The 24,271-nt window shown below is 43.3% G+C and overlaps 1 protein-coding gene across 1 annotated transcript in view; it reads left to right on the top strand.

Annotated features, from left to right (window-relative positions):
• Window positions 1-24,271, top strand: part of LOC132886328 (fibroblast growth factor 21-like) — a 67,438-nt gene that overhangs the window by 25,283 nt on the left and 17,884 nt on the right. Inside the window, exons 5-7 of the mRNA XM_060920873.1 lie at window positions 22,767-22,823; window positions 23,587-23,664; window positions 24,122-24,225. Of these exons, the coding sequence (XP_060776856.1) occupies window positions 22,767-22,823; window positions 23,587-23,664; window positions 24,122-24,225 (239 nt within the window). The remainder of the gene's footprint in view (window positions 1-22,766; window positions 22,824-23,586; window positions 23,665-24,121; window positions 24,226-24,271) is intronic.

The following is a 24,271-nucleotide window of genomic DNA, read 5'->3' as shown; positions in this document are numbered from 1 at the left end:
ACCCTGCCTGCAGGAATTCTTTAAATACCGTCAAACACGGACGACACGAGCAGCGGTCAATAAAGACGTGGTGGTTCCATTTAGGAAAACGGCTTTTAGTCAGACTGCATTATCTATAAAAGGTAGTGCCTTATGGAACTCCATACCTGTGCAAATCAGAGAGTGTCCCTCTTTTCCCACTTTTAAGTGTCAGGTCAAAATGTGGATCAGAGATCAACAAATATGTACACACCTTTGATTGTTGTCCTCTCTTTCTCTTTTTTTTATCTCCCCCCCTTCTTATTAAGTGTGCATGTCTGCTAATTTTTATTGTCTCTGATCTGTATATGTATTTATATAAGTGTGTATATCTGCTAAATTCTTTTGTCTCTGGTCTGTATATGTTTGCTTATTCCCTGTGTCTCTGTTCTTTTAGTTTCTGCTTTTATTACTACCTTTCCATTGCTTTTATATACTCTTACTACTTGTTCTTATTACTACTCTGTTTGTGTTTAACATACATCTAACCTGCCTATGTTGGACAACAGATGGAAATTAGCACTTGTGCTAAAATCTGGCACATTTACATGTATGTATATATGTTCATTAATGTGCACTGTCCTGAAAAATAAAGTAAAGAAGAAGAAGCCTTCATTTGTTGCACATACACTCAAGCACAGACTTAAAGCAGATATGCAGAACCCTTATTTTTAAATAAATTTCTGAGTGGATAGTATCTCCATCCTTGACTCTTGCATGCTGCATAAATGGGAATAAAAGTATATTTATTTTTGAGAGTTAAAATTGATCGCAAAGTTGGCATTCGAGCTGCCCCACTAAGCCAGCCAGCCCTGAGTGCGTGACGTCACAGTGGTAACCGGTTTTAAGGCCGAGGCCTTTGACAGCTATAGACCAAAGTCATATAAATACAAAGTTATGGTGAAAGTAAGAAATAGCGTTACCGACTTGCTCAACTAAGACTGATTTGACTTCATTGATTGTGGGTTGACTCACATTAAAACAGGATAGGTGTTATAACTTATGCAACATACATGTACATGCATGCATTTTCACTGATAAAATGTAAAAGGCTAATTAAATAATCAGATGAACTGAGACAATCACATTCTGAAGCAAATTAAATAATTTTATACTGGTAACTTAAACACACAATACAAGTTACATGTATTAATCTAAATTCAGGTAAACAACGTGTTGTTTTTGTAGTTTTGTATCCAAATGAGAGTCGGAGCTTACCCGTCTGTGTTCTCGCTTCTTGAAGGCCGATCTTGTGGCCGATTGTTTTGAAACAATCTGACTTTCAGTTGTTCATTCAGTTCTCCATTCATTTGCTTCTTCCACGTAAGGGCGTGATGGCAGCAATATCCTGCAGAGAAATCAGACAGCTGGTCCACTCATTCTCCATTTTCTCCATACTGAGTACTCCGCCATTACTGCTCATATCAGGCAATTACTAAAACTGGGGACAAGATGGGACGTCACTGGTTTTAGCAACAACTGCAGGGAGGTCACTGCCCGAGCGATAATATATCCCGTTCCATCCTGGGTTTTACCAACAACCGTCGACTCACACTCTGGGAGAACTGGTGCAACTGAACTTACTTTCCTTTTTTAAAAATTAAATTAATAAATACTTTCCTTTTCTTGTAGTTTTATTTAATTGTTGGTACAGCACCCTTTTTCAATACGGGCTTATAGCCAATGATCCTCAACAGATCAGAGGTTTCATACAAGTCCTCAGTAAAATGTGCAGAGCAGAGGAGAGACCACTTCATAGTCACCCAATGTGCCTATGAACTTCTCGCAAAACGCATCCAAATCTTTGCAGTTTGAACATTCTTGGGCCATGAATGCAACATAAATCCACCTTCTGTCATGTTGCTGGCGGGTGCAGCAACACATCTACGTGGCATGGCGATAAATTAGCTCAAAATGGAAGCTCAGAGTTGCAGTCAGCTCTGTGTTTTAGTATAGTGGAAATGGCGATGAGACCGATAGACTTCCTGCTGTGACGTTGCTGATGTCAAGGTCATTCACTCAGACCGCTACCTATATAAATCACTTTAATCATAAAAATTACTCTATTAGATTCATTGTTAACACTTAAAACTATTCCTGTGCCATTCTTGAGGTCCCAAGGCATTTATAAATGAAAGTGAGGCCATGGTTCTGCGTATCTGCTTTAAGCACACAGTGAAATTTCTCCTTTGTATTTAACCCTTTGGGGTCAAGATCTTCGCCGGCAAAGTTCAACAGGTTTGGAATGAGTAGGTCATGTATTTAGATAAATATCTTTGCAAGTTTTTCATCATACAGGCATGAAAAACTTGCACAAACATATTGACAGAAACTTTATACTTTACACTTTCCTATGTGCCCATAGCCAAATAATATTATAGTTTTTTAATTATCTAAATTAGAAGAAACATAAAACCCATCACCTTCTTCAGTCACACCAGAGTCAGAGGGCTGAGTGCCCACTTAGGCATTCATAAAAGACTGTTCACATGGTAATGGCATGATAACCACTTTCACTCTTTCGACTTTGATTGGTTTCTCTTTTGCAGTGGAAACACCCACCATAAACAGGATAAAGTCTGTCAGACATATTTTAGGCTATTTGGAGGTAAATCTTGTTGTGAGATGGCACACAAATTTTATGCGCTTCAGATGATTCAGTACAGCGATTCAATTCATGATTCATTTCACAATTCAGGACAGTGATTCAATTTCAGGACAGCAAATCAATTCATGATTCAGTTCATGATTCAGGACAGTGATTCAATTCAATCTTGAGAACTGCAACACTGATGATAAACAGTGCCTTTTTTTTTAAACTTCAACTCGATCCAGCCAAGGATCAACTCATCTAATCTCATTATCTCTAGCCGCTTTATCCTGCTCTACAGGGTCGCAGGCAAGCTGGAGCCTATCCCAGCTGACTACGGGCGAAAGGCGGGGTACACCCTGGACAAGTCGCCAGGTCATCACAGGGCTGACACATAGACACAGACAACCATTCACACTCACGGTCAATTTAGAGTCACCAGTTAACCTAACCTGCATGTCTTTGGACTGTGGGGGAAACCGAAGCACCCAGAGGAAACCCACGCGGACACGGGGAGAACATGCAAACTCTGCACAGAAAGGCCCTTGCCGGCCATGGGGCTCGAACCCGGACCTTCTTGCTGTGAGGCGACAGCGCTAACCACTACACCACCGTGCCACCCAGGATCAACTCAATTAAGTGTAAATATTTCTTCTATTTCTTATGAGCAGATCGGTTGATATGCATGTGCTGTAGTGCATACACAGGAAAAATGACTGAGCAATTTTTTCCAGAGTTAGAAGTATTTTCCTCAAAAATAGTTAATTTTGCTCTATTTTGAGTTTTGAGAATAAAATTTGGAGTTGGAGCAAAATTACAGAGTAATTGTGTAACAGAGTAACAGAGTTGGTTGTGGCTCTGAATTGAGTAAAATAGTACAAGAGGTAATTTTAAGACACACTGAATAGAGTCAAATACCAAAATAAAGTCAAATACCAGATAAATGAAGGTGTTGTAAAAAGCAGTTTTAGAGCTGTGTTGGAATGTGTGAAAAAAACATGACCTTACCCATTGTGACTTGACCTGATGGGATAAAGAATTAATCCGATGTAATTAAGGGTTAGCAGTGGGAGGGGTTTTCACTCTCCTCATTGAATGAATGGAAATTTTTTAAACTTCTCATTGAATACCCCCAACCCCCACTGCCAACTCTTTACCTCAAAACAATAGGACATAAATTTTTGATGACCAGTTAATTGTCCAAATCAATGGAGCAGATTTAAGTTTTTGTGCTTGATACATTCCTAAGACTGAACAGAATCACCTCAAGTGACCAAAACGGTTCGACAGAATGGGTAAGGTCATGTTTGTTTTTTTTCACACATTCCAACACAGTTCTGAAACTGCTTTTTACAACATTTTCATTTATCTGTTGTTGTTTCTTTTTAAGTACAATCATGACATACAAATTACATGGATGTTATTGTAACTGAACTTGTGCCGAATACAAAAAAAGTCATATGACTTTGAAAATACTGCTTAGATTTGTTGAAATTGACAACAAAATCAGAGCATACCAAACTCATTAGGGTACCAGAAAATACCCTCAGACCCCAGAGGGTTAACCCATCTGAAGCAGTGAACACACATATGCACACAAAAGTGATCAATGAGCACTTCAGCCCTGGTTGCCCCATGTTAAACTAACTGCATGTCTTTGAACTGTCGGGGAAACCGGAGCACCCCAAGGAAACCTATGCAGAACATGCAAACCTCACACAGAAAGGAGCCCGTTGGCCACTGGGCTTGAACCCAGAATTTTCTTGCTGTGAGGTAACAGTGCTAACCACTACACCACCGTGCCACCAATGACCTTTTTTGGGTTTGCTGTGAGCCCAGTGTGGCTCAGTGACCTCAAGACCACCCTGAGATATTGTAGATGCCACTCCCAATCATTACTATAAATGATTATGTCATCTAAGTAGGCCACCATATACGAATTGTGGGGATGAACAATTCGGTCCACGAGACATTTAAATATTGCTGGGGCCCCAAACAACCCAAAAGGAAGGGTGACAAATTGGTGTAAGCTAAACAGAGTGGAAAAGGCCATTTTCTTGCGGAATAATGGAGTCAAGGGGATCTGCCAATATCGCTTTGTTAAATTCAGTGTCGAGTAAAAGTGAGTCGCGCCTAACTGACTGAGCCTTGGATATGCATCAAATTTAGACACATGTTGACTTTTCTATAGTCCACACAGAACCAGACCGACCTGTCGGTCTTAGAACCCAAGACTACCGGGCTGCTCCAGTCACTGTGGGACTCCTCAATTGCTTCCATCTTAAGCATAGCCTGGAGTTCATCCTGGACCACATTTTTCTTGTGCTCGGGGAGCCAGTATGGACAGCTGCACACCACCACCCATTGGAAAGTCTCAATGTGGTGTTCTATGAGGTCTGGGTGACTAGGGAGGGATGAGAACACATCACAGAACTCCTCCTGCAACCTGATATCCTGTGCTCTCTGGCATGGTGAGAGGTAGTCTCCACAGGGGACCGGGATGAATTGGGCCACACCTTTTAAACTTGCCTCCAGTCCCAGCTCTGCCCTCTCCAGATCTACCATCACTAGAGCCACAGGAACCTCCTCTCTCCATGGTTTCAGGAGATTGAGGTGGTAAATGCCAGTCACCCTCTGCAGACCATCATCAGCAACCAGAGGAGCCTGTTCAGTGACAGAATGCTCCTTCCCAAGTGCAGGACAAACAGACTCAAAAACTCCTTTGTCCCACATGTCATCAGACTGTACAACTCCTTTCTGGGGGGGAGGAGGGGTAACAGGAGGACACAGGATGGGAAGGAGCAGTAGCCTAGCCTAACAATAAGCAATACTGGACAATGTGCAATATAATGTGCAATATTAAGTGCGATAGCTTTCCTGCTTCTCCCCCCCACACACACACACACACACACTTACCCTAACCCCACTTCTCCCCCTTTCCCCCCTCCCCCTTCCTCTCTTCCCCATATCTTATTCTTTTATATTTGTATATGTAAATACTTAATTTATTTTAATTTATCTAGAAGTTTTCTCTATTTCTTTTCTCTGTTTATCTGTAATGATGCTGCTGGAATCTTAATTTCCCTGAGGGAACCCTCCCAAAGGGATCAATAAAGTTTTATCTAATCTAATCTAATCTAATCTAAATTTGACGTGTCACCTCTATCTGGATGTTTGACCTCTAAGTCAACCTCCCCAATTTGTTGTGTGACATCAGAGGGCCATTGACACTTGGTGAGTAATTTTGTACTTGAAGTGGGCAGTAAAATGAGGACTTTATCTTCTGGTGCAAATTCCCTTAGCCGTGTCCCTCTGTTGTACAGATGAGATTGACTTTCTTGGGCCTGTAGCAAATTCTCTCGAGTTATGTGACTCAGTGCATGAAATTTTGCTCTGAGGTCAAGAACATATTGAATTTCATTTTTGCTTTGAGAAGGTCCCTCCTCCCAATTTTCTCTAATGATATCTAAGACACCAAAGGGCTTGCACCCATACAGCAATTCGAAGGGGTAAAACCTGGTGGAGGCTTGCAGAACCTCACGTACTGCAAACAACAAAGGGTCTAGCCACCTGTCCCACTTTTTAGCGTCCCCGTGAATGAACTTACAAATCTTGTTCTTAAGTGTTTGATTAAACCATTTGACCAGTCTGTTCACAGATGATAAACACTAGTACGAATCAATTTAATCCCCAATAATTCATACAATTCACGAAGTGTGTGTGACATAAAAGTAGTGCCTTCATCAGTCAGGATCTCTTTCAGAATCCTGACTTGGGAGATAATGCAGAATAGCACCTTCGCAACACTGTGTGCTGATATATTGCAAAGAGTCACTGTTTCCAGATATCACATTGTATAATCCACTATGACTAACACAAATCAATACCTGCATGCAGATCGATCTAATGGCCCAATGAGATCCATGCCAATTCTTTTGAAAGGGTTCTCAATTAATAGTAATGGGTGCAATGGTGCTTTTGGTGTGGCCGCTGGATTTACCAGCTGGCATTCACAACAAGCCACACACAACCTGCAGACATCGGTGTGAATCCCTGGCCAATAGAAATGGGCCATGAGACAATTTAGTGTTTTATCCTGCTCCAAGTGCCCAGCCATAGGATTATGATGAGTCACATAGAATAAAAGTTCCCTCCAGCTCTTCGGGACCAACAACTGTGTCATCTCTTCTTTAATCTGAGTGTCCTGTATCACTTGGTGTCACCTATCCTTAATAATACAAAAATATGGGAAGGAGAGAGCAATATTCAATTTGGAGTATTTGGCCATCAATTCCTTTCACTTGGTTGAAATCATTTCTCAGAGATTCATCACCCACCTGCTCCAATGGGAAATCCCCTAAGAGATTCCCCAGAGAGAGAGAGGAGCTCTCCCCCCTCTCTGTGTTATCAGGAGGTCCCGGGACTTCCTCCCCAGCTAACATTGTGGTAGGATTCCCCTGTGATGTACTACTACTGCAGGACCCACCCACTACTAACTATTTTATCCATCCATCCATTATCCATAACTGCTTATCCTGTGCAGGGTCATAGGCAAGCTGGAGCCTGTCTTAGCTGACTATGGGTAAGAAACAGGGTACACCCTGGACAAGTCACCAGATCATTGCAAGGCTGACACATAGAAACAAACAACCATTCACATTCACACCTATGGTCAATTTAGAGCTACCAATTAACCCAACCTACATGTCTTTGGGCTGTGGGGAAAACTGGAACACCCAGAGGAAACTTACACAGACACAGGGAGAACATGCAAACTCCACACAGAAAGGCCCTCATCGGCCACTGGGCTCAAACCCAGAACCTTCTTGCTGTGAGGCAATAGTGCTAACCACTGTCACCCCTAATAGCTGTTTTATTAACATTTTAAACCCCAGCCAAACTGTTTCCAGGATCAGTGGGTGGGTGAGGCTTGGACTAACTGCCACCTCCACACTATGTTTTTCTCCCCAGAAGTGAATAGTGACAGACATTGGTAGATATTTGTGGATGTCACTATGCACACATCTGACCTTTGCCAATCGTACATTTCCCAGTGCCCCACATTGAATCAGGCTTTGATGCATGGAGGTCTGATTACAACCAGAATCCACCAAAACTTGATGTGTACCCCCTTGAATACTCACAATGATTCTGTATGCTCCTGTTTGATCAGGGGAAGCCTGTGGTGCATCAGGAATGTGAATCAGTAGCCCCTCCTCCTTGTGGAAGCACTGATTCCCCACCTTCCCTCCAAGCTGAAAGGCCTGCCCAGGCTCACTCCCAGTTCTGGTGGGCATGGATGAGTCCACCTGTCGAGGGAGAGGGGTTTAACAGCAGCACAGACACAGAAGGGGGAGGGAGAGGAAAAACACGAGGACAGAGGCGAGTATGGGGAGCAGGTTTTGGGAGAATTGGCCCCCATTTCTGCAGGGCTGGTGTAGGAGAGGGGCGAGGAGAGAGGAAAATGGAGAGGGAGAGGGAGAAAGTGAAAATGAGAGAGACAGAGGATGAGAAGCTGCAGGAGTGTCTGCTCCTGGAAATGCTGTCAGGTGGTCCTCTGCCAGCCAGACCACCTCCTCCATCAACATCACTTGGTGACACTGGATCCATGTTGATGTCTCGCATGGCCGTTGGGTGATGAACTGCTCCAGTGTCACTTGCTCTGTGATGGTCTCGATGTTGCACTCTCCTGCCAACAGCCATTGTTGGCAGGCATCCTGGAGCTGTTGCAGGAATGCAAATGGCCAGCCTGCTTTGCCATATGCCAGTGAGCAGAAGCACTGGCACTGCTCTTCTAGGCCATGGCCGACCTGCTGTAGGATACCCCATTTCAGGTTGGGGTACTCCAGCATGCTGGTGGCTGGACTTCTCCCAACAGGAGCAGTAATAGGCAAGCCACCCACTGAGATGTTGGCCACAAGCTTGCCTCCATTACACATTTGATCAGCTTGAGGAAGGTTTCAAGGTTATCCTGCAGCCCCATTTTGACCAGCTGGATGAGCATACTGGCTGCAAGGATGACTGCTGGAGCACCCTTTGATTGGACCCAGCTTTGGATTACCTGCCGGTCTTCTGCCTGAGCCTTGAACAGAGCCCAGAAGCGCTGCCCCTGATCCACTGACAGCACAATGAGGGCATGATGCTAGCGCGAGAGGTCGTTGGCAAGCATCTGGAGGAGCTCTCTGACTGGTTTGGACTCCATGGTGGCATTTGTTCCTCAGTCCTGGGTTTTGGCACCAGTGTAATAAATTTGTGTGAGTGGACAATAAGGAACTGAAAGCAGGTGCTCTAATTCAAAGTATTCTTTGATTTTATTTACACTTTTCAGTGATTTCTACTAATTTATAGGCACACTACACAAACACATTCCTGTGTTGATAAGAAATAGAAAACATAGAGCATATTTAACCCAGGGGGTAAACGAGTCTCATCTCCTTCCTGTTTCAAAACAACATCAGAGTGCCCAAGCGGATATTACTTCTAGACTTTCTGTAAAGCTAGCTCTTCTGAACGTTAGATTACTTTCAAACAAGTCATTTTTAATTAATGATCTATTTGCAAACAAAATCTTGATTTTTTGCTTCTAACTGAAACATGGATGGATCAAGCAAAGAGTGCTACCACCCTTATTGAAGCAGCTCCCCCAAATTTTAATTTCATGAGTGCTACCCAACATGGGAAGGGTGGAGGGATCGCAAATATATTCAAAGCCTCTTTTCAATGTAAAGTCAAGTCAAGTTTATTTGTATAGCGCTTTTAACAATAAAAATTGTCGCAAAGCAGCTTTACAGAATTTGAAGGACTTAAAACATGAGCTAATTTTGTCCCTAATCTATTCCCAATGAGCAAGCCTGTGGCGACGGTGGCAAGGAAAAACTCCCTCAGACGACATGAGGAAGAAACCTCGAGAGGAACCAGACTCAAAAGGGACCCCATCCTCATTTGGGCAACAACAGACAGCATGACTATAACATTAACAGTTTTAACATGAAGACAGTTTTGTTGATGTTGTAACTTTTCATTGATGGAAACTTGAGTGCAAAACTGTTCATGGCAACTGCAGTCCTAAAGTTAGCAAGTCAACTGTAGTCCTCAGCCATAAAAGCATTACTGTAAGAGTCCAGAGCATCCTCCAGGTGTAACCCTCAACTGTCCTCATGGGGCTGTCCTCCACAGGAGCAATGCGATAAAACTCCGACCAGACACAGGGCACCAGGATGGATCAAGCAGGTCCGAGGGGCAGAAGAGGCCAGCATCTCAATCCCAGGACCAACATGTAACTCAGCAGGACAGATTGGGGGGGAGGGAGAGAGAGAAAACACAGGTTGTTAGGTATGCCCTAAAAATGACACAAGTATTAAATCTGTGTGGTAGGCTCACAGAGACGAGAGTCTTGACATCAGGCATAATACACAACAATGGCATGTTAATATGGTTGAAAAATATCATGACCTGCTCTGGCTGGATGCTTGATTGGGTGATGGGAGCACACTCCTCAGCAATGATGGGATGCAGATGGGACCCTTAGGGCTGGCCAAGACAATTCAGTTACATTTCACCAGGTCTGGGACATGCAACAGAATGTCTGACGGCCGATTCCCTGCAGGCTACAATAGTCAGTCGAGGTCTCCACCCTCTCCACCAAATGATTTCCTGTTGACTCTATGTAACTCAGAGGGACAGATTTTGGGAGGGGGGAGAGGGAAAGAAAACACGGGTTGTTAGGGATGCCCAATGTCACCTGAATAATTAGGAACAGCATACATATTGCAAGGGGTACAAGCAGGGACTCCGGCAACTAACTATGACAGCATAACTAAAAGGGGAGAGCCAGAAGGTAACGCAGGCATGAGGGAGCCCCAGGACATAAAGCAACAGCCACTACACCGTCAACAAACTCGACTGAGCAAGCGAGTGGGGACTGACAGCATCCATACATCCCAGTTTACCAAAACACTCTGTCTGAGGACCCTCTAGATCTAAACAGTCCTCACTTGGTGATTTTACATCCTTTGAACACTTATGTGCACTTGTTACATGCTCTCCTAACATATTATTATTAACTATTTACAGGCCTCCGAGACATTCAGCCAAAGTTTTTCTGGAAGAGTTTGGTGAATTGTTGTCAGTCATTTGCTTAGAGTTTGACTGTCTTATTATATCTGGGGATTTTAACTTGCATGTAGATAATCCTGAAAATACTTATGCCAGAGAACTACTTGCACTTATTGACAACTTCAACCTAGTACAACATGTACAGGGGCCGACCCACTCTCGTGGTCATACCCTTGACCTCGTTATCGCAAAGGGTCTTACTGTTTCTACTACTGTTGTTGACCTGGCCTTATCTGATCATTTCTGTGTTTTCTCTGATGTTTCTATGTCCCCTCACATTCAGAACAGCTCAATGACTATGGGTAGGAGAGTCATAAATGACAACACATGTGTTCTCTTTGAGCAAGCTCTCTCACAGACCTCAACTAAAATGTCAGACTCTGTAGACGACTTACTGGAAATTTTTAATTTAAATATGACCCAAATTATGGATGATATTGCTCCATTCAAAATCAAAAGAGTTAATGACAAGCAGAAAGCACCATGGAAGCAATACCCAGCTGTTAAACTGCTAAAGAGAGAATGTAGGAAGACTGAAAGAAAATGACACAAATCTAAACTTCACATCCATTATCAAATCCATAAAAAGATGCTTTGTAAATATAATTATGAAATTGGTAAAGCAAGAGTCTTTCTTCTCCAACATCATCAACAGGAATATGAACAATGCCCATGTGCTATTTTCAACAGTAGAGAAGCTAACTAATCCCCCATCACAATTAGCACCTGAACTTCTCTCAGTTAATAAATGCAATGAGTTTGCATCCTTCTTCAAAGGTAAAATTGATAAAATACGGAAGAATATTGCTCATAATATATCTCAGTTGCAAATAACTGAAAAGCTGCAATCACCAGTGACACAGACAGACAATTTCAACACAATGTCAGAATTTTGTTTGATTGATTACGAGACTCTTGAAAAAAAACTACAAAATCTCAGTTCTTCAACATCTGAATTGGACATTCTGCCCACCAACTTTTTTAAGTCTGTTCTTCACCTCATAATTACAGATGTGCTTCAGATCATAAATACATCCCTAGAGACTGGCATTGTTCCTGTGTCCCTGAAAAAAGCCGTTGTAAAGCCCCTACTTAAAAAGAATAATCTGGATGCTTCAGTATTGAACAACTACAGGCCAATATCAAATCTACCATTCATCAGGAAAATCCTTGAAAAAATTTTCTTCAATCAATTAACTGCCTTCTTGATATCAAACAGCTGTTTTGATAACTTTCAGTCAGGATTTCGTGCCAATCACAGCACTGAAACAGCACTGATTAAAGTTATAAATGACATACATCTTAATACTGTTGCAGGCAAAACATCGGTCCTGGTGTTACTGGACCTCGGTGCAGCTTTTGATACTGTTGATCACAACATACTGCTATATCGACTTGAACACTGGGTTGGATTGACTGGTAAAGTTATCAATTGGTTAAAATCATACTTAAAAGATAGAAGCTTCTTTGTTACCATGGGAAATTGTACCTCAACATCAATGTCCTTGACCTGTGGTGTCCCCCAGGGGTTGATTCTTGGACCATTACTATTCAACCTTTATATGCTCCCACTTGGGCAAATTATCAAGAACAACTCAATTTTGTATCACTGCTATGCAGATGACACCCAAATTTATTTTGCTCTATCACCTAATGATTATGCCCCCCTTGAATGTCTCTACCAGTGTATCAACAAAATCAACAACTGGATGTCACAAATTTTTCTTCAGCTGAACACAGATAAAACAGAAGTAATTCTATTTGGGGAAAAAAGATGAAAGACTCAGGACTACCACTATTCTTGACACAAAGGGGATTAAAACAAAAGACATGGTTAAAAATCTTGGTGTTTTCATTGACAGCGAGCTAAACTTTGACAGTCACATGAAAGCAATCACTAAATCGGCATTTTATCACCTAAAAAACATTTCCAAACTAAGAGGACTTATGTCAAAAAATGATCTGGAAAAACTGATACATGCCTTCATCTCTAGTAGGGTTGATTACTACAATGGCCTTTTCACAGGCCTGCCAAAAAAGACCATCAAACGACTTCAGCTGATTCAAAATGCAGCGGCGAGGGTTCTCACACGAACAAAAAGAACAGAGCACATTACTCCAATTCTAAGGTCCCTTCACTGGCTTCCAGTAAGCTACAGAATTGACTTTAAAGCATTGCTGCTGGTGTACAAATCTCTAAATGGTACAGGGCCCAATTACCTCTCTGATATGTTGCAGCAGCCTAACCCAATCAGATCTACCAGATCGCAGCAGCAAAATTTACTGGTAAAACCTGTTGTTAAAACAAAGTGTGGTGAAGCAGCTTTTAGCTACTATGCAGTGCAGCTATGGAACCAACTGCCAGAGGACATTAAAAATGCTCCTGCTGTTGGCAGCTTCAAATCTAGACTAAAGACCAAGCTGTTCTCAGATGCTTTCTGCTAACTGATAAATATCATCATCTTTACATGTTTAAAACTTTACTTAAAGGCGTCACGCAGTGGCAATAAAAGTCGCATTATTCTGCACCAGAATGCTTTCGAGATTCGAAATAAAGTGACCGTCGATTTTTCAAAAGCTTCCTGTGGTTGTAATCGGTCCTTATTTGATCATGCCCATCACTTGAAATTTTCCGCATTCACAGCGCCCCCTCTCGGTCAATGGAACAGCTGCGTGATGTCATACCAGTAACCACTCGGTGCAGTTGCAATGACAGACACACCAGAAAATAGGAGCGATGCTGAGGAAATTAGCTTTGATTTTACCGATACAGAAGAAGAAAATGGCCCACAAGTAGAGATTTTGACAGCTGAATGTCCTGGTGGTATCCAGCCTTACAGATTTGAACCTGAGCGCTCATCTTCAGAAGAAAATGACGACAGTTCTGACGACGACAGAAACGAAGACGAGAATGAAGACCAGCGACTTGAAGACTTGTTTTGGTTGGTTTCTCTGACTAAATCACTACTTGTGTGTATTTTTAAAGACCATTTTCACTTGAATTAGAATGCTGTGTGATTAATCTATGATTATGTGTAATACTGATAGCTGTAGGGGGTGAAAGTATACAGTGGTGCTTGAAAGTTTGTGAACCCTTTAAAATTTTCTATATTTTTGCATAAATATGACCTAAAACATCATCAGATTGTCACACAAGTCCTAAAAATAGGTAAAGAGAACCCAGTTAAACAAATAAGACAAAAATATTATACTTGGTCATTTATTTATTGAGGAAAATGATCCAATATTACATATCTGTGAGTGGCAAAAGTATGTGAACCTCTAGGATTAATAGTTAATTTGAAGGTGAAATTAAAGTCAGGTGATTTCAATTGATGGGATGACAATCAGGTGTGAGTGGGCACCCTGTTTTATTTAAAGAACAGGGATCTATCAAAGTCTGATCTTCACAACACATGTTTGTGGAAGTGTATAATAGTACGGACAAAGGACATTTCTGAGGACCTCAGAAACAGCATTGTTGATGCTCATCAGGCTGGAAAAGGTTACAAAAGCATCTCTAAAGAGTTTGGACTCCACCAATCCACAGTCAGACAGATTGTGTACAAATGCAGGAAATTTAAGACCATTGTTACCCTCCCCAGGAGTGGTCAACCAACAAAGATCACTCCAAGAGCAAGGCGTGTAATAGTCGGCGAGGTCACAAAGGACCCCAGGGTAACTTCTAAGCAACTGAAGGCCTCTCTCACATTGGTTAATATTAATGTTCATGAGTCCACCATCAGGAGAACACTGAACAACAATGGTGTGCATGGCAGGGTTGCAAGGAGAAAGCCACTGCTCTCCAAAAAGAACATTCCTGCTCATCTGCAGTTTGCTAAATATCATGTGGACAAGCCAGACAGCTATTGGAAAAATGTTTTGTGAAGGATGAGACCAAAATAGAACATTTTGGTTGAAATGAGAAGCCTCATGTTTGGAGAAAGGAAAACACTGCATTCCAGCATAAGAACCATATCCCATTCCTCCAACCCAGTGTGCAGGACTGATCAACAGTCACTGGAAATGTTTAGTTGCAGTTATTGCTGCACAAGGGGGTCACACCAGATACTGAAAGCAAAGGTTCACATACTTTTGCCACTCACAGATATGTAATATTGGATCATTTTCCTCAATAAATAAATGACCAAGTATAATATTTTTGTCTCATTTGTTTAACTGGGTTCTCTTTATCTACTTTTAGGACTTGTGTGAAAATCTGATGATGTTTTAGGTCATTTTTATGCAGAAATATAGAAAATTCTAAAGGGTTCACAAACTTTCAAGCACCACTGTAGCTAGAAAGATTGAATTCTAGCAACTTGACAGCTTGCGATCTCGCGAAATGCAGTGGGCCTTCTGATACAGTAGACCCCTTGATATTCCAGTTTTCATCATTTTCCTTTTATTGCGGTTGATTTTAACTTGATATTCAGTATGTTATAGGCTGGGAGTATTGAGCTTTGTATTGTATTGTTTAGTAAACGTACAATCGTCAGTAATAAATGATAATTATTAGTTAAAGGCAGCTCTGTGGCATAAATCTTTCAATTAATATTCTGTCATTCATTTGCTAAAATTATGTGCCACATGTGTTATCAAGACAACACTTCATGTGACAAAGAAAGATATGACAAATACATAAATGTATGAAAATCATTTTGTACAATTAATGATTGATACATAGAAACACTTAAAACGTGTGTGGCAGCGGGGGCGTGGTCAAGCGCCGGTCTGTGACAGGAGGGCAGAGCCAGGGAAGGTGCGTGGCAGAATCATTACACCTGACAGTAATTAACCTGTGTTTTGTGTGTTTTCCCAGTAACCGCGCCCTATTTAAGGAGGCAGAGGGAGAGCAGAGGAGAGCTCATCCCGGGACAAGAACACAGTGTGTGTTTCGCTATCAGATTAAAACTGGCGGTTATACTGAAAAGTCTGGCAATAAAAAGCCTATTTGCATCTGAAGCGTTGTCCTGCCGTCCTCTGTGCTCCACCCACACTTCAGAGAGCTCTACAGTGGTGCCAAAACCCGGGACAAGGTGGAGCACCAACCTCGCAGCCCCATGGAATCCTCCCCGTTCGCGGACCTGGTCCACGCCCTCGCCACGGCTCAGCAAAGCCAGCACCAGGCGCTCGTCACGCTCTGAAAGGAGCAAGAGCGGCGCTTTGAAGCCCTGGTGCTGGCCCAGCAGGAAGATCGCGAGGCGTTCCGGCATCTCCTCGCGTTGGCGGGGTCCACCAGTGCCCCGGCCGCGGGCCCGTCTCCCCTCACCGTGACCAAGATGGGCCCGCAGGGCGACCCCGAGGCATTTCTCACATTGTTCGAGCAGGTCGCCGAAGCCTCGGGGTGGCTGATGGAGCAGCGCGCGGCGAGCCTCCTCCCCCTCCTGACGGGAGAGGTGCAGCTGGCCGCGCTATAACTCCCCGCTGACCGCCGGCTGGCCTACGCGGACCTTCGCTGGGCCGTCCTCCAGCGCGTGGAGCGCACGCCAGAACAACAGCGCCAGCGCTTCCGCGCGCTGGAGGACGGCCCGGCGAAGGTCCGCGTAGGCCAGCTGATGGTCTAACTGAATGGTGAGATCAATGAGAGCGTCCAGAGTGAGGTGTTCATCGTGGCATGCTAGTTCACTCAATACTGAGGGGTGAAGCCCTTGGTGAAAAACCACCTTTAATGCTGGCTCATTCCATATCCTGGTGGCTGCAAGAGTCTGGAAAGCTAGGGCATAATTGGTGACTCTCCTTGAACCTTGGGTGATGGTGAGTAGGCTTTTGCTGACTTCAATTCCCTCCTGTTCATGATCGAGCACACGCTTGAATAACTCCAGAAAGCTGTCGTAGGAGGTGGTGTGTTTGCCTCCCCTCCTCCACACTGTGCTGGCACATTGTAACGCTTTGCCGATTAAAAGCGAACGAAATCCAGTGATCTTGCATTCCTCCAAGATGTATGGGAGCAAGGAGAAGTAATTGGACCACTGAAGCAGAAACCCCTTGTGGCTGAGTGCATCCCTGGTGTACTTCTCGGGGGCATGGAAGTGGGAGTGTGGGACTCAGAGGAGCTTTGGGGTGCATTAGGAGGGATAGCATAGCTGCTAGCAAGCCGAGCCATCTTGGTGTTGAGATCAGCGAGCATCTGCTGATGTTCTCCTAAGATGGGCCCTTGAGCAATCAAAGCACTCTGCCGGGCCTCCCCTGCTGCATCCATATGTGACGAAGTATCCTGTCAGGATGCAGGCATTTCTGGATGTATGTGCAGGGGTCCATTTCTGGATGTATGTGCAGTTTCCAGACTCTCCATCTCCCTCTCCCATAGAAGTTTCTTGTGCTTGCCTGAAATGCTCTGAATGAGATCGGAGAAAGGAGGGCTTGTGCTTCTATTGTGGGAGCTCCAGTCACCCTATCATCCAGTGTCCAGTCTTCCTGCCACACACCAGCTCCGAGGAGACCAAGGCTGATTTGGTGAGTCCCATGAGAACACTAAGAGCTTGATCTTTCAAGCTTCCAGTATTACTGAAACTGTCTTCCTCTACCTACATGCTGTCTGCATTTATTGACTCGGGGCAGAGGGAAACTTCATCACCAGCTCAGTCATCCAGAGGTTCAAACTGCCCACAAACTCACTGCAGATCCCACTCAGCATCTGGTCCATTGATGGAGGCCCCATAGGGGAGGGCCTTGTCATCTCCTGGACTGCTCCCATGCATTTTCAGATGGGAGCTCTTCACTCTGAACAAATCTCACTCCTCGTCACAGCTACCAAGCATCACAACATCATCCTGGGCTATCCATGGCTACAGCTTCATGACCCACTCATCTCCTGGCAGAACAAGGAGATTCTCCAGTGGTCCCTGACATCTTTCCTCCACCTCCATACAGAGTCCTCACCCTGACTCCCTGGAAGGGATCCCCACATGTTACCTGGACCTAGGGGAGGTCTTCAGCAAGGGAAAAGCATGTGGCCTACCCCCACATCGTCCATATGATTGTGCCATCAACCTCCTACCTGGTACATCTCCCCCACACAGCTGCATTTACCCTCTGCCCCAGAACAAACAAGCTGCTATGGAAGAGTACATACAGGAGGCCCTCAAGCAGGGGTACATATACCTGTCCACTTCACCAGCATCAGCAGGATTCTTTTTTGTGGAGAAGAGAGGGGGCAGACTTTGTTCATGTATAGACTTTCGAGGACTCAATCAGATATCAGTGAAATACCCATATCTACTTCCACTTGTGCCTTCCACATTGGAACAGCTCCGCAGCACCACGATCTTCTCCAAGCTTGACCTACATAGTGCTTACAACCTGGTCTGCATCCATGAGGGCAATGAACAGAAGACCACCTTCAGTACCAGCGCTGGCCATCTTGAGTACTGAGTCATGCCTTATGGCCTCTCTTCAGCACCAAGCATGTTCCAGTGCCTCATTAACAATGTGCTGTGAGACATGTCAGGGAGGTATGTCATAGCTTACATTGATGACATCCTGATCTACTCCCCTGATGAACAGAGTCATCCTAACCATGTTCGATCAGTACTCAAGTGCCTGTCTAAGAACTATCTCTATGTCAAGGCTGAGAAATGTGAATTTCTCATGCATAAGATCTCCTTCCTGGGGTACATCATCAGTGCTGAGGAGGTCAGCATGGACCCCTTCAAGGCAACTGCAGTCACATCCTGGCCTGTACCCACCTCGGTGAAGGAGCTCCAACATTTCCTAGGCTTTGCAAACTTTTATTGTCATTTCATTAGAGGGTTCAGCACCCTCGTGGTGCCCCTGACCTCCCTCCTGAAGAAGGGACCCAAACACCTCCACTGGAATCCCACAGCCAAAGAGGCCTTTGACAGGTTCAAAACAGCTTTCGCCACAGCCCCTATCCTTCAGCATCTGGACCTGGCCTGACCTTTCAAGGTCGAAGTGGACACCTCCAAGATTGGTGTAGGAGGGACTCTCTCCCAGCACGTCGGTGAAAGGCCCAAGCTCCACCCAGTAGCATTCTTCTCCAAAAAGCTCACTCCAGCAGAGAGAAACTATAACATCAGGAACTGAGAGCAACTGGCCATCAAGCTCACCTTAGAGGAATGGAGGCACTGGTTGGAGGGGGCCACACACCTCTTTGTCATTTTTACTGATCATAAAAACTCGAGTATCTCAAGAAGGCAAATAGACTGAACGTACACCAAGCCCAATGGGCACTGTTCTTCACCCATTTCAACTTCACGATATCCTATCATCCTGGCACAAAAAACACCAAGACTGATGCCCTGTCATGCATCTTCAGTCCATCTCTTCATGACCAGGAACCACATCCCATCCTGACACCTGAATGCTTCATACAGGCAACCACTTGGGACCTGGACAAGGAGATAAGGGACTCACAACCACAGAATCCTCCAGTCAACTGCCCACTGGGCCGCCTGTACTTCCTTAATCATCTTAGGAGCAGACTCATCACATGGGCATACACTTCTCCTGCCACTGGTCATCCCAGCAGCCATTACACCCATCAACTGCTGCAAAACAAGTACTGGTGAGAGAACATGCTGGCTGAGATCATTTGTTTCATCTCTTCATGCACTGAGTACACTCAAGCCAAGGTCCCTCTAACTCCTTTGGCTGGCAAACTATGCCCTCTTCCTGTGCCTCAGAGACCATGGTCCCACCTAGCAATTAAGTTCATCACCGACTTGCCACCATCCCAAGGCAACTCCACAGTTTTGGTCATTATTGACCACTTCTCCAAGGTGCTGAGACTCATCCCATTATCCGGCCTACCCACAGCATTTCAGACCAGTGAATTATTGTTCCAGCACATGTTCCCTATACTTCAGCATCCCAGAAGACATAGTCAGTGACCATGGCTCTCAATTCATCTCTCATCTGTGGGCCAGCTTCATGGAGCAGCTAGGGGTCTCAGTGAGCCTCGCTTTGGGATATCATCCCCAGTCAAATGGCCAGGTAGAGAGAGCCAACCAAGAAATAGGATGTTTCCTCAGAATCTTCTACATGCGAAATCAAGGGGACTGGGCCCGATTCATCCCATGGCCCAAATATGTGCAAAACTCTCTCAAGCACTCAGCCACACAACTTACACCCTTCCAGTGTATGCTCGGCTACCAACCTCCCCTGTTTCCTTGGGACGACTCTCCAGCACAGGTACAGGCCATGGAAGAGTGGTTCACCCATAGCCAGTTGATTTGGGAGGAAGTTCACCAACGCATCACATCAGTTAATGCCAAGTACAAGGAATATGCCAATGAGCACCAGAGCAAAAACCTCAAGTACCTTCCTGGCAATTGGGTATGGGTGTCCACCAGGGACCTTAGGGAACCCTACACATGCCGAAAATTACAGGCACATTACATCGGACCATACAAGGTGCTCCGGTGCATCAATGAGGTTTCCTATGGACTTGAGCTCCCACCTCACAGTCATATATCACCCAGCTTTCATGTCTCCTGCCTCAAACCCTCCATCCAGGGTTCCCTTTCTGAGAACATGCCTAACCCTAACCATCCATCTCCTGGCCCAGAAGGAGAACCCATCTACCAGGTAAATCGGATCCTAGACTCTAGATGTAGAAGAGGTCAGCTAGAGTACCTGGTAGATTGGGAGGGCTATGGACCAGAGGAACGAAGCTGGGTGGGGGCTAAGGACATCCTAGACCCTTTCCTTACTCAAGAATTTCACAACCAGCACCACGACAAGCCCACACCCAGAAGGAGGGGGTGTACTAGGAAGAATGTAGCTCCTGGAGGGAGCTCCTCGGGGGGGAGGGATTCTGTCAGTAACGTGATAGAGAACGCCAATTCCAGTTTGACTACAAACATGGCCGATCTGAACTACAACACCCAAGAATCACAGCACCCTATATTGCCTGTTTATTAATTACACCTGTCACTTATTTCCTAGTTAATCAGCCCACGCTATATAAACAGCTCTCCCACGCTCCACTCACTCAATGCAAAGTATTGTTCAGTGTCTTACCTGTCATACCAAGCCTTGTTATTCTGCCTGCCTTATCATGTTCTCGACCTTTGTTATTGTCTCATTCTCGTTATTCTTTAGTCTAGCCCTTAGTACTCTGTCTGCCAATCAATCGACCCCTACCTGTCCCTCGACTTCGATTTTGTCTAGCATTTTGGATTTGTTTGCCAGTCTGTGTTCACCGCTTTCCCATGCACATACATCTATAAGTACCTGCATCCTGACAAATAGAAACTGGATTTATTTTTCCTCTCAGAGCCAGAGGAAAGGCACGTCTGCATTCTGTTTTTCTAATGTCTTAATTTTTCACAAAAATGTGTTCCTCGTCTTTCTACTGAATGATTATAAACAGTTTAACATGCCAGGAGAATAGTGTAAACACTGACATATAAACACAGAGACACACACTCCATGATGATGAGAAGATTCTATTTCTTCTTTCGTAAATGTTTTAATTAATTAATGCATGATTCATTATTATTGTTATTATATATTTCCCATGGGCGGCACGGTGGTGTAGTGGTTAGCGCTGTCGCCTCACAGCAAGAAGGTCCTGGGTTCGAGCCCCGGGGCCGGCGAGGGCCTTTCTGTGCGGAGTTTGCATGTTCTCCCCGTGTCCGCGTGGGTTTCCTCCGGGTGCTCCGGTTTCCCCCACAGTCCAAAGACATGCAGGTTAGGTTAACTGGTGACTCTAAATTGACCGTAGGTGTGAATGTGAGTGTGAATGGTTGTCTGTGTCTATGTGTCAGCCCTGTGATGACCTGGCGACTTGTCCAGGGTGTACCCCGCCTTTCGCCCATAGTCAGCTGGGATAGGCTCCAGCTTGCCTGCGACCCTGTAGAAGGATAAAGCGGCTAGAGATAATGAGATGAGATGAGATATATTTCCCATGTGATGTTATCGTGTATTAGGTACTCTTTGTCTTTACCCTTCTACACCTGTGCACTTTAACCCCTTCGGACATAATGTGTACAATTGTACACATGAAGTTCCATAGCATTTTTCCTTGTGTCCAAAGGGGTTAATAATTCTTTCTTTCACCTCACCAATGTTACACCTCTGAACTGAGAACCATGAAAACTACTGCATGGCATATTAAACTGCTTTATAGGGAAACCAGATTCATGGTTACTTCTGTGCCTCATTGCCAACTTATGAAATAGTGTAAAGATGCTATTTACAACACCAAATCAGGTTATTTTTCAAAATGGTCAATAAAATATTCAGCCACCATCTGCCACACACACAGGCTCTGTCACACTTTGTAATGACCTTCTATATTACTTCCAAAATAAAACTGACAGTATTTATGAACATCTACTTTTTCATTCAACAATCAATAATCTACTTCTACAACCCATCATCGGCATTTCTTCTGTCTGCCCGTGTCTTCCTTCTTATTTAATTCACTGTCATTTCTAGACTGTCAACTTGTTCTTTCTGTTGTAAAGCAACACTGGAAATGAGAAAGTTGCTCAATAAAATACACTTGAAAACATTCTCATCAGTCTGCTGATGTGATCGTATTTTCTACACAGTTATAATAACAGCAACTATAGAAATAAATATTTTGATCCTCTTTCTCTTTCTCTTTCTCTCTGTTTATGAATGAATCAGAGTTATATACAACTACAGAGTTTTGCTGTAAGTGACCGAAGCAGGAAAACCAAACATGGTCAATAGCTCTGTGTGTGTGAGAATTTCTTAAGAATATCATGTTTTTGTTTTGTAAGCATGGTGACTCACCATCATCTCTCCTCCTGCCACATCTCCTATAAAAGCCAAGCACTCGCTTTCATACGGTAGCTCCTAATTCAAATTGCATTTCTCAGTGGCGGTTCTTTATTTATTTAATTTCATTTATGTGTTGATCTTATTTATTCATTATTTATTATCTTTTATTTATTTATTTGTTTCAGTGATCCAATTTGTAGTATTTTGTTTGTAGTTTTGTATTTTGTTTGTGCGATGTTGCTGTTTGTGGAATTTTTTCTCCTCTTTCATTTCTCTTTCTCTCTCCCTCTCACTCGCTCTCATTCTTTCTCTCCATCTATCCAAGATTCCTCTCCCATATTGGCATTTGATGATCAAGTGCGGCAGAGACACTTATACACAGGTATGTGTACACACACACACACACACACACACACACACTTATTATGCTGAGACATGATTGGACCAGCAGGTGTGTGTAATCAGGTACATACCCATATGGAAAAGCTGTAGATAAATCTTATTAAATTTGTATGTCCTTTGTGTGAAACTTGTATGTAAAGCATACAACAGTGAAACCAGATATAAGATCCTTAGTAAATTTGAACAAAATGAAACTTGTATGATTTGCATATTTATCAGAACAATATATGACAGTAATGCAAAAGTGGCCACTTTCAGGAGTAAATCATATTCCTTATATGATGCACAATACATGAAACATAAACTGAAGGTGATGGAAAGTTATATTTTTTCCATAAGTTTCTTCTATTTCTTTTCCATATGGGATATGTGTAAGGGCATGGAGGTCATGTTACAGAGTGAATTCACCTGTTTGATTAATTTTTGTGTAAAAAGCACTTGATGAAACTTGATATCTCACTGCTTTTTATAATCTGATTTATTTTCATGTCAACACATTCCAAGTTTAACCTCTATTAAATCAATACTAATGCTATTAATAAACTATTGGCTTCAGCAGATGGACCAAAATACATTCTTTTCCATGTTTCATATATAAAATCAAGTACATAAAGTTTCATGTAAAAAAAAAAAGTATGACTGAAATATTGTGACTGTAGAAAAGAAAAATCATTCCAAATGTGTTTACAGACTAATCACTGAAACCTGTTTTTTGCTTGTTTCTGTGTTTGTTTGTTGTGCAGACAGTAAACACCACAGCTTGTTTGTTGAGATTTTATCCAATGGCACAGTGTCAGCAGCTCAAAGTCAGACACCTTACAGTGAGTTTGTTTCTAACCCTAACTCTACATTTATGTTGATGTGCACAAGTGCATGTTAAAGGGGGAAATCCCATGAAGATCCAATGAGAAAAAAAAAAACAGATTGGCAGAGAGCACAGAGATTTGCCTACTGAACTGAAGAAAAATTTAAAGTTATGGGGGGAACAAAAGAACCAGATATCAATCAGACTACAAGTAACATGAACAATCTGGTAAATAATACAATGGAAGACTCATTTAAAAAAATGTAAGCAGGGAAATTACAAGCAAACTGAGAATTGAGGGATATGGGAACCAGGAACTCTCAAAGAACACCAGGGTTTGAGGAATAACAAAATGATAGACCATCGAGTTGATTGGAGAATGAAGCTATGAAACAGAGAACATAAGACTGGGAACAAAGAATATAAAATTTCAAAATACTAATTATATATATGTGTGTGTGTGTGTATTTTAGCGGTCCTAGAGCTAAAAGCTGTAAAACCAGGTTACACAGCGATTCGGGGTGTGATGTCATCTCTGTACCTGTGCGTGAATGCAGCTGGTCACTTATTTGCTCTGGTGAGTCACATGACTAAACTTACTCAGCCTATGCAAGGAAAAAAAA

Source organism: Neoarius graeffei, chromosome 5 (assembly GCF_027579695.1).
Source record: "Neoarius graeffei isolate fNeoGra1 chromosome 5, fNeoGra1.pri, whole genome shotgun sequence".
NCBI classification, from domain to species: domain Eukaryota; kingdom Metazoa; phylum Chordata; class Actinopteri; order Siluriformes; family Ariidae; genus Neoarius; species Neoarius graeffei.
This window is presented reverse-complemented; position numbering and strand designations above follow the sequence as displayed.